The sequence below is a fragment of the Mytilus galloprovincialis genome, chromosome 12 (assembly GCF_965363235.1).
Source record: "Mytilus galloprovincialis chromosome 12, xbMytGall1.hap1.1, whole genome shotgun sequence".
NCBI classification, from domain to species: domain Eukaryota; kingdom Metazoa; phylum Mollusca; class Bivalvia; order Mytilida; family Mytilidae; genus Mytilus; species Mytilus galloprovincialis.
In genome coordinates this window covers 3,682,612-3,698,266 of record NC_134849.1, presented here as the reverse complement: position 1 = coordinate 3,698,266, position 15,655 = coordinate 3,682,612, and the positions used below count along the sequence as shown (strand labels likewise).

At 31.9% G+C, this 15,655-nt stretch overlaps 2 protein-coding genes across 2 annotated transcripts in view; both read left to right on the top strand.

The window, feature by feature from the left end:
* Positions 1–15,655, top strand: part of LOC143055299 (uncharacterized) — a 179,023-nt gene that overhangs the window by 37,781 nt on the left and 125,587 nt on the right. The gene's annotated exons all lie outside the window — the stretch shown is intronic.
* Positions 4,943–15,655, top strand: part of LOC143055300 (uncharacterized) — a 52,636-nt gene continuing 41,923 nt past the window's right edge. The window contains exon 1 of the mRNA XM_076228438.1: positions 4,943–4,988. Coding sequence (XP_076084553.1) covers positions 4,969–4,988 — 20 coding nt within the window. The 5' untranslated portion in view covers positions 4,943–4,968. The remainder of the gene's footprint in view (positions 4,989–15,655) is intronic.

Below are 15,655 nucleotides of genomic sequence, written 5' to 3'. Positions count from 1 at the left end.
ACAAAGTGTATCGACAGGTTGTAAGTATTCCTATGGGCACTAATTGCGTTCCTTTAAGAGCAGACTTGTTTTTGTACTGTTATGAACCACAGTTTATGACCAAACTCAATAAAACCCCGTATAAATAACATTTAATTAATACATTCAACAACACTTACCGTTATCTTGAGGATATTTTTTCGTTAAATAATCTAGAATTTTCTAAATATACTACCGAAATTGGCTCAAAGGAACTTACTTTGATAAATCAAATTCAAACGCCAGTAACTGTCCTTTACTAGATTAAGATATTTCGGTTTTACACGGGAAACTCCAAACTAAAATTTTCGACAAAAGAAACGGTTTGTTGTTTTCTATTGTTTATTTTCCCTTTTTGGATGGTGCAGTTCTTTTGGTACCATCTTACGGTGTTTATATTTCACAACGAGTTCGCTATGCCTGTATCTGTTGTGGTATTGTTGATTTTAGCGAACGTAATATATATATATATATATGTAACACTCAGAAACGTGTCCTTCCCCCCAAACGTGTCCGATTCCCCCAAACGTGTCCACATCAACGTCACTGAACTGCAAAAACATGTCTAGTTGTCAAAGTGCGCCAAAGCGTGTCATTTGTATAAACGTTCAAACGTGTCCATTTTTTAATAAACCCCCAATCGTGTCCAATCCCCCAAACGTGTCCATTTCAAGCTTTTTATTTTACTGGAACTATCATTCGTGTTCATAATATAAAAACGTAGGTTATTTGTGTGGTTCTTTATTATTATTATTGTATACTCATTTTACGATCTTTAACTATTTCATTAAAAGATCAAAATGAATTACTTAAATTCTTTTTCTATGCGCATTATAATGTTTGAAGCATTTCATTCTTTATAATGTGCCATAAGTTGTATTTTGGAAGGCAACATTTTTTTAATTTCAGCAACTTTTATTTGTAACGGCCTCTATATTACATAAGACATTGAAGTGGTTTCTTACTGAAGTAATACACAAATCGGTCTTTACATTTATTTTTTTTTAGATTAAAATCCAACTAGTGGTCATCCCAAATAACCGTAACAATTAATGCCCAATTTTAAATTCCCGGTTTGATAATAGAACCTATCTACAGTATATATGGTTAATATGATATCGTTCAAATAACGAATGAAATATTTGGCACTGGACGTTATTTCTCTTGTTCGTGTGTCTTTAGTGACGCTCGTAACCTAAAATTTATTGAAAATTAGAACTGTTAAAAATAGATGGAAGGTCAATTTCGACTGAAAGCCCACCGTTCAATATTCTGATTAATATAAAAGGCATCATCGGAGTTTATTAGTATAAAACAATTTACAAAGTAAACAATTAATTCAACTGTACTAGAATTATTTGTATGTGCGCTTTAAATGAGCATGAAATACTTGCAACTGGACAATAAGCAAATTCAGTCAAAAGTTAATGCATATGTTACATATTAAAATTTCAGTAATGATAATCATTAACAACCGGCATTGAATAAATTAATGCTAATAAATGACCACTTCATCAACTGTGTCCCCCATCATAGAACAGCCGTGAACGTTATTGATGTCGCGTGTAGGACATGTATTAGCGCTAAAAGACGCGAGACATTCTGGCGTTTAAAAGTGGACACGTTTGAGCGAATAACAATAGTATTGGGCACGTTTGGAGGTTCTGAAATCAGACACGTTTGGGGAATATTGAATATTATGGACACGTTTGGGGAGAATAGACACGTTTGGAGGAATCGGTTACGTTTGGGGGGAAGGACACGTTTGGGAGTGTTACATATATATTACCGGTAAATTAATTAGCCAGAGATTTCGTTACCACGAATCATTAAAACCTTTTCTTCGATAGATATAGAGGATTGTTATTTTGTCAGTTTGGTAGTACCTGTAGAAAACTTTTTTCAAACTGGAAAGCACATTCTAATTTTATAAAAAAGTTGTTTACCGTGCCCGGAAAATTTAGATACGATCCTGGTAAACTTATCGATCCTTTCAATAAACTTATTCTAAAAGGTTCCCAATTAAATAGTTAACAATGGTACCTGGCTTGTAATTTTGTACGGCACGCGTGTTTCGTCTACATAAGGCTCAGTGACGCTCAGATAAAAAAAGTTGCAAAGCCAAAAAAAGTAAAAAATTGAAGAGCATTCAGGACCAACAGTTCCAAAATATTGTGCCAAAAACGGCCAAGTTATATGCTTAGGATAAGAAAACCCTTAGCATTTTGAATGATTCATACTTTTGCAAACAGTAAATTTATAAAAATGACCATATAATTGATATTCATGTCAATACCGTAGTGCTTACTACTGGGCTGGTGGTACCCTCGGGGATGAAACACCCACGATCAGTGTCATCGACACAGTGGTGTAAATAGTTATCAAAGGTACCTGGCTTGTAATTTGATACACCAATACTGTAATTAGATCATTGAATATTAGTTTTATTGGTATCAATATTGATTTTGTTATCATTGAATTAAAAGCAAACTTAATTTTATTGTTATATATTCATGGATCTGCATTCTGTCGATCCTTGTATATTGGCATTGTACAAGGTCCTGTTTTCCTCTGACTGTTTATGACATATTTACATTAAATACATTTGATGTTGGATGTGTAATGATTGTGCGTTTCTCTGTGCTGAGTAATTTAGCGTTTGTTTGTGCTGTAATACTGTTACGTATTGTTTTCATGTTAGCGATATTTTTTTTTTTAACATTGCCATATAAACAGGAGGTTTTGATAGCCATCTAACCATGTTTAACCCACCATTATTTCTTAAAATAGCCTGTTCCAAGTCAAGAATAAGACAGTTAAATCCATTAGTTATTTTCTATGTATTTTGGCGCGTTTCTGTTGTGACGATGTTTTCCTCTCATAGTTGACGTGTTTCCTTCGTGTTAAGTTTGTTACCCGAATTTGTTTTCTCTCAGTCGATTTTCGACTTTTGACTAGCGATGTACTAATGCTACCTTTATTTAAAATTACTGACTTGTGATGAGGTTAATACAATGACTTGTCCACCCCAGAGTTATCATAAAGTCCAACTGGCGACGGTGAATGTCACATTTCTTAGATAGACAAATCATTGTATCAACTGAAATCAAAGCCAACAATTGTTTAATTACATGACTTTTTATCTTTCTCCAATTTGCTGATGATACTTTTTAAGCTGTTCCTTGTCTTTATACTAAAAATATCATCTGCTCTGCAGTTGCTTATTCTTCATAAGTGGAAATATTCAACAACGAAAATAAAACAAAACCACCGAAAACAATAAGAAAAAGCCCAAAAAAGCGAAAATTTACTCAGCGTCATATACGTACGTCATTTATGTACCCTTAGACTTGGACGCTCTTCCAAATCTTTTATTAATCTATAATTTTTTTTCCCGCGATGAATTTTTATACGACCTCATTGTAGCTTGAGAACAACTCATCCAAATTTCATGCAACTTATTACAGTTGTTCCTTATAATGGTCAAACGATTTGTATACTTTTTGGTGAAAATAAGATTAACACTTTTTGAGTTACGGAACTTTGTAACTAAAACAGGGGGTGGATTTTTTTCACATGTCGCTCTGTATCTAAGAAACAATTTATGATAATTGCGTAAAACTTTACACACGTCTTAGTTATATTAATCTTAAGATTTGTATAGTTTTTGGTGATGATTAAAAAAATTATTGAATATTTTGTAAAAATGGGGATGGGGTTTTTACATGTCGCGACATATCTCAAAAACAATTTATGATTATTGCTTAAAACTTTTGAACTATTGTAGGCAAAACAACATGTATAATTATATATAATTTCAATCATATTTGTCTATTGATCTGCAATTTTTTTTATGATTAATACACTTTTATGAATGAGTAATTTTTTTCTCCTTTTTTACACAAGATAATGTTATCAAAATCGTGAAATAATACCTACCTTTTTAATTTCAGGACATTGAATTTCGTAAGTAAAAGTTTATAATTTTTCATTATTGTGCAAAAGTACATATCAATTTAAGATTCGTGCAATAAACGGTCGTGAGATCAACCATAGAGTTTTAAGATAAGGCTTATCATTCATTACCTCTAAATAGTACTGCATACGAACGATTTCATCTAAACTAAATGCGTCAATACAACTAAATATTTACAATACAATAGATTTTTAATAAATATAACTTATTTCAATACCTAACGTAAAATTACCAACTTGTGTGAGTCTAAATTGTTAAATGAGTGATTTCTATGGCAAGCCGTTTTACTATTTATTTTTACTTCAAGACATCCAATATACTATTAAATATATCTAGTTTTACAAGATTTCTTTTAAACCTAATACGAAATCTTAAATACATTCTTCGTAAGATATCTTGTATACTTTCTTCATAATATATCTTCAAAAGATATGTTATATACTTTTTTCCAATATGTTCTAAACTTGATAAGATGTATATATGTTTTTCGTTTGACTATCGAGATTTCTCCTGTGGTAAATATGGCTATATATATTCAAACTAGTTAGAAATGTAATAAAACGGGTTCTTATCGATTTATATATATTGGTTATATATGCTTGTTGAATCCTTATATTAGGCGATTTCAAGAATGTAAAAAGGAAGATGTAGTATGATTGCCAGTGAGACAACTCTCTTCAAAAGACCAAAATGACACAGAAATTAACAACTATACTGAGCCAAAAAAGTTTAGCAACACTTTTGTTTTCAATTTTTTGTTGTCTACCTGTAATTTTAAACAGTCTTACTTTTTTCCGGGTGATTGAAATGTAATGATGATAAAGTTACGTTCAAGCCGACATGATTTCTTTATCAATAGATGGTTAAATGATTCAAAATAAAAGAACATGCACAAATAGAATAATGCATTTATCAAACGATCTGAAATGTATATTTTTGCAGAGGTTAAAGATACCAAAACAGAAGGTAAAGACATGGCATTCACAGGTGAAAGGTATGTATTGAAACTATAATGACAAGAGACATAGGATTTTTCGAACAGCAGTATACTAATGTTGCATTAATTTATATTACTAACACTGTTGATTAGCAGTTCTGTAGTCTCCACTCTATATCTTATTGCTATGTGTCATAAACGGCTTTGAGTTCCTTTAAATTGACCTTTTGACAAAAAATGTATACTTATAAAACTACAGGCCAAATATTTATGCAATAAGATATCATTTGTCCCGATCTGATTTTGTTTCTTCTATTTGAGATACTTGTCCAATACGGTTTTATTTCTTCATAGCTGTTGTGATATTCATAACTTAGAGAACAAACTGTTTTAATGAGAAATTTCAATGAAATTGTTTTATTTTGTTCGTCGTTCCATTGACATAATAGTTGAAAGTGTCGTATGGACCCAAAGTGTCGGGAGTTGTAATTGTTATTTTTATATATCACTGTATTATATGATATTTTTGTGAAAAACACTATACTATAGTGAATAATTTACTTCCTTACTTACTTGTGCACCAATGGTGATTGGGAATCGTATGTTTCTTCATCTATTATTATCGTCGTATTTTTTTTACTGTAAGCTATCGAGTTTTTTTGTTCGATGACTTAACAAATCAAGTAATACACTCCAAAGTAATTCAAAAATGTAAAAGAGGTTAAAGAGGTTAAATTGATAAAGGAGTCTAACATTTGGAGTATACACATGTGAAATGTATTCATCATATCACAAGTAGCTACTCTAAATGGCAAAAGAGAATAAGTTTAAACATAAATTTATTGAGAGGGAATAAAGAATAACACCGCAGAACAATCCAATCATCTCATAACAAAAAGACAAAAACCTCAAGGAATTATTTTGAACCATATTTGTATTCGGAGAGGATCATAAGGAGAGGATTGCATTTCAAAAGTCCCTGAAACGATGATGCAACGGCAATCAAAAAAGTCTATTTCGGTTTCCAACTGTCATTCTGATGATGTGCTCTTGAAAAGAACCTCTTGGACGCGGAATTGCATCACAATGCCGCTGCGTCCTGAAAAACAATTCACATTGTGCCTCGCTTAATACTTAAGCCCAATACAACGTCCTTTACATCTGGAAAACCTTCCATTGTTAGCCAAGCTGACCTCTTCCCTTCCCCACGACAATTCGACAAAGTGTCATATCCACTGAATGCATGGACGAAAGGAACAGCAGCTACACAAGGACCAAACGCATTTGATATGTCACGTATAGGAAGCCATCGAAAGTCTTTATTCCTTCCATAACCTATCCACATTGTGTTCTACCTAGTTTTTGCGATTGCTGCAATTCTTGATTCTGTTACATCTGTGTCAGTACTACCTACAACTACATTTTACAACACTTCTTATAATCATGCCGAACATGGACAAACATTCGTGTGTCTGCTTCTGCATGATGACAAGGGTAGATAGGAAGTATCCTTATTGAAATTGCAAAGAATATTAACACCATGATGACATACACATTTTTATAAGTCTCTTATTGAGGACTACGCCAGAGCATGGGCTAAGCGAGAAGAAGTTGAACTGGACACTTTGTCTGAATGGGTTAAAACTATCAGGTCTCTGATAAAACGTCGCGTTCACAAGTTGAAAAACTGTGTGAACGATCGACCAAAGTCCGTTTTCAGAGACAAAGAGGCCATGAAATGTCTATCAACTCTTCATGACAAGTATGTTGTTGTTCCTGCGGACAAAGCTTCAAATAATATTGTCTTTGTATGTAAATCGTATTACTACGAATGTCTTGTAAAAGAATTTGGTATAAAGGAGTACTCAGGTAATCCCACATACAAAGACATATCATTTGACAAGGATGAGATTTTAGCAAATCATAAGTCCTTCATGGCTTCAATAAACATTGCATTGAACACCAAATCGGAGGACTTACCTTGTTTGTATTGGATACCAAAGCTTCATAAAATTCCGTACAAACAACGGTATATTGCTGGCTCATCTTCATGTTCTACTAAAGAATTGTCCATTAGATTGACTAAAATTCTGTCAGCAGTGAAAGAGGGTCTTCAGAAATACTGTGAAACTGTTTACTCGCGTAGTGGTATTAACCATATGTGGATTCTTAAAAATTCTAAAGAACTTCTAGACAATTTTAAATCTCGGTCTTTTTCTGAAATTAGTTCCATCAAAACTTTTGATTTTTCAACCCTGTATACCACCATTCCCCATGTGAAATTGAAAAATCGCCTAAAAGAAATAATCCACAATGCCTTTCAGCATAAAAATGGTAGCATACGCTATAAATTTATTACTTTGGGATTTCATAAGGCATATTTCGTAAATAGTGACAAACAAAAAGGTAAAATATGCTACACAGAAGAACAAGTGGTCAGTATGCTGGAGTTTCTTATCGACAACATATTTGTTGAGTTTGGAGGTAGACTTTCCAAAAAATTGTCGGCATTCCTATGGGAACAAACTGTGCGCCTCTTCTTGCCGACCTCTTCTTATTTTCATATGAATCGGAGTTCCTCCAGACACTTGTAAAAAACAAGAGAATCAAAGAAGCCAGATTATTTAATTTTACTTTCAGATATATTGATGATGTTCTTTCCATAAACAATCCGAACTTTTCTGATTGGGTTCCATTAATATATCCCCCAGAACTAAAGATTAAAGAAACAACAGACACGGCTTCCTCCGCCTCATTTTTAGACTTATATCTCGAATTTGACTTACACAGTCATCTCAGAACCAGAATCTATGACAAACGAGACGATTTTAATTTTGAAATTATAAATTTCCCCCACCTTAGTAGCAATATACCAACTTCACCTGCATATGGGATATATATTTCCCAACTTATTCGATATTCAAGAGCTTACAGCTCCTACTCAGACTTTGTAAAACGTCATCAGTGTCTGAGTAGAAAGTTGATGAAACAGGGGTATGTCAAAGAACGTCTCGTTCTTTTTCTAAAAAAGTTCATCGGAAGGTACCAAGACCTTGTTGATAAATATTCCGTATCAACTTCTCAAATAATACACGATGGTCTTGATGTATAGATTCTTCGTACTGATGTTGTTTATCATCTTAACAACGTGTTTTATAGTTCTTTCATTTGTCTTTGTTCTATTATTAATATTCCTTTTACTGTTGAATGGTTTCATGTGATATCCGTTTCAGGTGGCTCGGTACTTATACATCTCGTCAATGTGTTTGTATTGGCTTTCATTATTTTTTTGTGGTTTGTTTTGTATTTGCGACTTTTTGAATTTCTTTTGTTCTTATAACGTGACTCTGTACTTTAAAAGATCCCGTCAGTATGATATTGTTCTATTATATGTCATGATGATATATTTCTATTATGAATTACAATATACGTTGAACCACAAACGTCAAAATCATTCAATCGCGTAGTGAAATTAACTATTTTTGGATTCTTATAAATTCTATATATAACTTTTGGACTAGTTTAAATCTCGGTCTATTTCTTAAATTTATTATTACATACTTTTCATTTTTTAACCCTGTATGCTAACATTCCCATGAACATTTTAAAATTCTTTGTACGCACATTGAACGACAAATTTATGTGACGTATAAAATTTTCTGACGTCAGACACTCAAATCAATAAACGTGTTCGTAGATAGTAGATGTTTTTGTGTTCTGTTAAATTGTTCCTTTTAAAATTGTTAAACAATGATGACTGATGTACCCATATTTTGACTATTATATTTATTGTGTCTGTTTATTTAACGCATCAATGTAAAAATATCGGAAATTGATGAGACTGTCATTAAAGTGAGAGGGTTAGCGCTATAGAACCAGGTTTAATCCACCATTTTCTACATTTGAAAATGCCTGTACCAAGTCAGGAATATGACAGTTCTTGTCCATTCGTTTTTGATGCGTTTTGTTATTTGATTTTGCCTTGTGATTATGGACTTTTCCAATTGATCTTCCTATAAGTTCAGTATTTTTGTGATTTTACTTTTTAAGAAGCATTTATTTCAGCAAGAAACTTGAACAATTTCCGTTCGTTGTCATCTTCATAGAGAAAACTACTCCAATCCCTTGGTGTTCTTTTTCCAGAACAAACACCTTTCCATCTGGCACAAAAACTATGCCTTTGTCTTGTCACAGCCTTTAAATTATTCATTTAGTAAACATCACATACAATGTCTACCCTTGAATACTTATCGATGCAAGATTATATGTAAGGCAGTATGGCATTATTTGCATAATCATCAAATATTTACCTGGAATTAACTATTGGTGCCCGACCAACGATAAATACGTCCGAATTTTGACCAGCAAATCGCAAAATGTTTCAAGTAAACCCATTTGCAGCGATCTAATACCAATATTTCAAGAAACATCCTGAGATAAAAACGGAGGAGCAGTTTGGTTTTTATGCATAAAGAAATATTCCAAGTAATACTGTCTACTGGGACAAGAAGTCTAAAAAGTTTCCCAATCACTTTTAAGGTTCTCTAGCTTTGTTTTTGACAAAGAAGTTTCGTGTTTTTTTTTTGCGTCCAAAATAGGAAGTCGTTATTTTGTATTTGGTTATAAAAGGCAGGTTCTCCTTCGTTTTGCATTTGCTTCAAAAGATATTCGTATTGTTTGGACCAATATCTTGAAGTTTATTTACATATTAACCTGTTGAACAATTTTCTAAATGGAGTATCTTTTTTTTTGTGGCAAATCTGACGACTCTTCTAGAAACAACTTTCTAAACTCGTTCATTACTTTACAAAGCCTTTAAGGCTGTTTAAAGACATTTTTTTTGTGTTCTCGTAGAGTCTTCATTAGGTCCTTCATCTGTTACAGAATGACCCCACCAAAAGATCTTTCAAATTCATCTTCTAGTATACTGACTCCTGGTCCAGCTACCACCCATTTGTCTAAATGGGATCTTCGGTTAATCCTAGAGCACTGACATCGCCCTTCACAATTGCATTATGCTGTTTTTGTGTATGATCAATTATGTTATAAAAAAGAAATTTGTTGGTCTTACGTACAGTGAAATTATCAATTTCAAATTCCATTGCCACCAGTGGGTGATGTTCAGGAAGGGAAGTCATATATTGGAGATGGGTCGAGACCTAAAACAATACGCTATCATACTTTATATGGACTGTTTGTAAAGTACGAGATCTCACTCATGAAATGAGCATAATATTAAAGTCAGAAGAAGTTCTTATTTAAAAATTGAACGCCAGGAATGAAACTGTGGTCGATATGACTCTATATTCTTACACCAGTCTTTTAAATCATTCAATTTCACAGAGTCATGACATAATTATATATTCTGAGTTTAGCTTTCGTAATTCGAAATTTGTTATTATGTTGAATATTATTATAGATAGAGATAAGCTGTAAACAGCAATAATATACAGCAAAGTAAGACCTAAAAATAAGTGAACATGACCAAAGTGGTCAATTGACACCCTAAGGAGTAATTGTCCTTTATAGTCATTTTTTAACAACTTTCATAAAATTGGTCACTTTTTACTAACATTTTCCAGTGAAACTACTTGGCCAAGTTCAATATAGATAAAGATAATTGTAAGCAGCAAGAATGTTCAGTAAAGTAAGATGTGCAAATACATCCCCATCACCAAAACACAATTTTGCCATGAATCCATCTGCATCATTTGTTTCATATTCACATAGATTAAGGTGAGCGACACAGGCTCTTTAGAGCCTCTAGTTTTATATTGGTGTCAAAATTTAAATTTGAAGGTTAATGTTTATGTTAATTTCAATTTTCTAGTCAGCTGTGAAGTATTTTCAAACAGTTGTGGCCGCTCGATTACTACTGTTGTCTCGTTTGAAAAATTTGAATATTTTCGTGTTGTGCATTTGTTTTGAACAATATACAGAAACCAAAAAAACTGTTATTTCTGAGCACACATTGCAATACTCCTTGTTAACCAACGTATGAACCACTGGCTCCCATCTCAATGGTATCTAGTTTATATATATTATATAATTATGAAAAAGGTGTGCGAAACATCACGAATATTATTAAAAAAACAGTGAATGTAATAAAATTAACGGTATCAATTTTCTTGCACCAGATGCGCATTTCGACAATACATGTCTCTTCAGTGATGCTCGTGGCCAAAATATTTGAAATCCAAAGCTTATATAAAAGATGAAGAGCTATAATCCAAAAGGTCCAAAAAGTATAGCCAAATCCGTGAAAGGAATCAGAGCTTTGCATGAGGGAGATACATTCCTTAATTTATAATAATTTCTATCATTTTGTAACAGCAAATTTTAATAACACAAAAAAATCCGTATTTTCATGCCAGTACCGAAGTACTGGCTACTGGGCTGGTGATACCCTCGGGGACTAATAGTCCACCAGCAGAGGCATCGACCCAGTGATAGTAATAAAATTAACGGTATCAATTTTCTTGCACCAGATGCGCATTTCGACAATACATGTCTCTAGTATCTATAAATATTTCGGATATCATCTGCATCAGTATTTTTATGGTTTTGCAGAATGAATCATATCAATTAAGACTGTTTTCACTAAAACGGGGTTTACCGTAGTACATTTTAAATCGAACAATGCTTGTATAATTCTAAAATTTAAAAAATGACGAAGTTCAATCATTTTCAAACGAGACTGATAGCTTTGCATTTTAAAGAATAATTGTGTGCGATATGAACAGTCAAAATTCTGAAACTTTACAGTTAACAAAAGTTGAATTGTTACAACTCACTTAGCATGGGGCAATGCAAATTTATATTTGTAAAGCATGGCAATGTTTTACATTTTTCCAAGTAATCGTGTTATTGTCATAATTACATAGATTGTCGCAACATAGGTATACGAAAATCAATAATTTAGCTCAAAGTGTCGGCTTGGTTGACAAGACAAAATTATGAGTGACCAATTAATATTATATCTGTTTAGAAGTCATGTAACGAGACTTTTCATTGGTAAAACGAAGAAAACCTGGGATCTCTAAGCACGTGAGCTACGACCTTTTTTAAGCTAGTGTTTTTGGGTTATTCGTCAGTTGCTATGATATTTCAGTGTAATAAAATATAGTTATTGTTTAATTATTCGTTTTTACCAGGCCAGCTTAAGTCCAGACGACATAGGCTGAAAGTCAAGTACGACAATCGCATGTAATGTGTAATGAAGCAATTGCGGCAAAACATGTAATTAAAATTTACTGCCATGAAAAAACGGATGTTGTGTTATTAAAATGTGCTGTTAATCAACTTTTGAAATTATTAACTTTTAAGGAATGTATGTTCCTCATGTAAAGCTCTGATTTTTTGCCCAGCTTTGGTTATACTTTTTCGTCCTGTTCGGTTTATAACTCTTTATCCTTTATATACGATGAACCACAAACGTCAAAATCATTCAATCGCGTAGTGGAATTAACTATTTTCGGATTCTTATAAATTCTATATATAACTTTTGGACTAGTTTAAATCTCGGTCTATTTCTTAAATTTATTCTTACATACTTTTGATTTTTTAACCCTGTATGCTAACATTCCCATGAAAATTTTAAAATTCTTTGTACGCACATTGAACGACAAATTTATGTGACGTATAAAATTTTCTGACGTCAGACACTCAAATCAATAAATGTGTTCGAAGATAGTAGATGTTTTTGTGTTCTGTTAAATTGTTCCTTTTAAAATTGTTAAACGATGATGACTGATGTACCCATATTTTGACTATTTTATTTATTGTGTCTGTTTATTTAACGCATCAATGTAAAAATATCGGAAATTGATGAGACTGTCATTAAAGTGAGAGGGTTAGCGCTATAGAACCAGGTTTAATCCACCATTTTCTACATTTGAAAATGCCTGTACCAAGTCAGGAATATGACAGTTCTTGTCCATTCGTTTTTGATGCGTTTTGTTATTTGATTTTGCCATGTGATTATGGACTTTCCCAATTGATCTTCCTCTAACATTTTGTCTAAGTTCAGTATTTTTGTGATTTTACTTTTTTTATATAAGCTTTGGATTTTCAAATATTTCGTCCATGTGCATTACTGAAGGGATATTGATTGTCGACTGTCCAGAAAAAATGGTACCGTTTATGTTATTACTACCACTAGGTCGATGGCTCTGCTGGTGGACTGATAGTCCCTGATGGTATAACCTTCCCAAATAAAGGAAGTTAAAAGTCACTGTCACCTAGGTTTCAACTTTGAGAGTAAGGCTAATTTGAAATAACATATAAATGCAAAAAAAAAAATCATGTTCTTAGATTACATTTGTTAAGACAAGTAAAACATAGTTTGGATCGAAATGTACTTATTAAAATTTATACAGCATTTATTCTCCCAATTATATCCACGTCGTTTCGTTTTCTATACTTTTTTTAGGGGGAGGTGTTTTAAAGTTCTTCGTGCTTTAAATAAGCTTTAAATTTTCAATTATCTTGGGCTTGAGCATCTTTGAAGAGACATTAATTGTCGAAATGTGCTTTTGTTCAGAAAATTGGTACTTTTTTAGTTATTATTACCACTAGATCGATGTTCCAATTGAATTTTATAGAGCTTTGTGGTCCAACTTACAAAACTTTGCTGTAGATGTTTTTAATCACTGCTATGAAAAAAAGAATTGACAAATTCTCAGAAACTAGGATTAATTACCCTTATATACAAGAACAATGATCCATTAAATTTAGATAATTATAAATCAATTGCCTTACTAAATGTAGATACCAAAATTATAGCATACTATCTTGCACAAAGACTGAAACCAATATTGTATAAAGTCATTCATAGTGATCAAAACGGTTATGTAAAAAACAGATATATTGGATTTAATATTAGACATATCCAAGATATTATAGATTATTTGAAAAAATTCGATGTAGATGTAGCAATCCTATTTTTAGACTTCACAAAGGCATTTAACTCGCTAGAATGGGAATGTATGTATTGTTGTTTAAAGAAATTTGGTTTCTAGAAATCTCTTTTGAGGTGGATAAATACTTTATACACAGATATAAAGGGTTGCATATCAAACAATGGCTGGATTTCAAGACCCTTCGACATTGAGCGCGGAATCCGTCGAGGGTGTCCCGCGAGTTCTATAATTTTCGTCATTGCTGTTGAAATTTTAGCTAGTAGATTAAGACAAAATAATTTTTTTTAAAGGTTTTCAAATTAAACTAGATAATAAAACCCATACCTTAAAATTAAGCCAGCTTGCAGACGACACCACTTTATTTTTAAATTCAAAACAAGAAGTGTCATTAACTTTGAATATTATAGAAATTTTTGGATCACTTGCAGGCCTAAAACTAAAACTTAACCGAAATGAAACAGAAGGAATATGGCTCGGCAATTTAAAGTCCTGCAAAGATAAGGTTGAAAACATTAGTTTTACACAAAAACCTATAAAAGTTTTGGGAATATACTTTAGACTTAATAAAAATGAGTGTAAAAAATTAAACTTGCAACGACAATACGAAAAATCTGAAAAAATAATTAAAGATTGGAATAAAAGAAATTTAACTATGTTAGGTAAGATAACTCTTGTTAAATCATTAATCTTACCGAATATTACTTATGTTGCATCTGTAACCGAAATTTATATTGAATACCTTGCAAAATTAAAAACAAATAATCTATAGTTTTATAAGGAATAATAAATCAGAAAAAGTTAAAAGGGATATAATAAGTAAAAATTACCATGCTGGCGGACTTAAAATGATAAACATAGATACATATCTAGAAGCGATAAATATTAGTTGGTTAAAAAAAACTCATCGATAACGAAGATCTATTACCCAATTGCAAAGTCTTACCAACATTTTATTTTGATAATTTTGGACAAGAATTCCTTATATTTAAAATGAATTTCAACAATATTAATTTAGTCTATAAACTGAAAGAACTAATTCCTCAATTTTACTTACGAATAATCATATCATGGATAAATTCAAAATCTAAAAAAGAATCAGATCATCTATCATATAAGCAAATTAGACAGCAGCTTATATGGGACAATAAAAATATCAAATTTAACGGTAATTGTCTCATTTTTGTAAAAACTAGATAAACAGTAAAATTCTATCTGTAAATGACATTATTGATAATAAAGGAAAATTTAATCAAAACATGATCTTAGATAAACTATCCTGCCATGCTAACTGGTTTTCGGAGTATTCTAAGTTAATGAAAGCAATACCAAAACAGTGGTTACAAGAGCTAACTAAAGAAGAATCAAATAAAACAAAAGTTGCTATTGACTTCGAATATAAATTTAAAGATAGAAAATGAAAAATGGTATCACTTAAAAACAGTTCTTCCAAAGACATATACATCTCCCTCTTAAATAGATATTATGAAAAACCAATAGGATTTCAAAAATGGAACAACATATTTATCTTAGAAAACAACACAAGCAAAAGACAACAAATGTTAGATTATATCTTTTATTATATACAAGATAATAAATTCAAAATGTTAAGATGGAAATTTCTGTACTACATTTTACCAACCAAACAATTTTTTTTCTCTCGGAAAATAACCAATACTCCGCTATGTTATGTTTGTGATGTCATCGAAGATAATGAGCACTTTTTTTTTACATGCAAATTTCTGAAATCATTTGGGATCAAATATAACTATTACTTGATAAACTTAAATTGGACATCATATAATA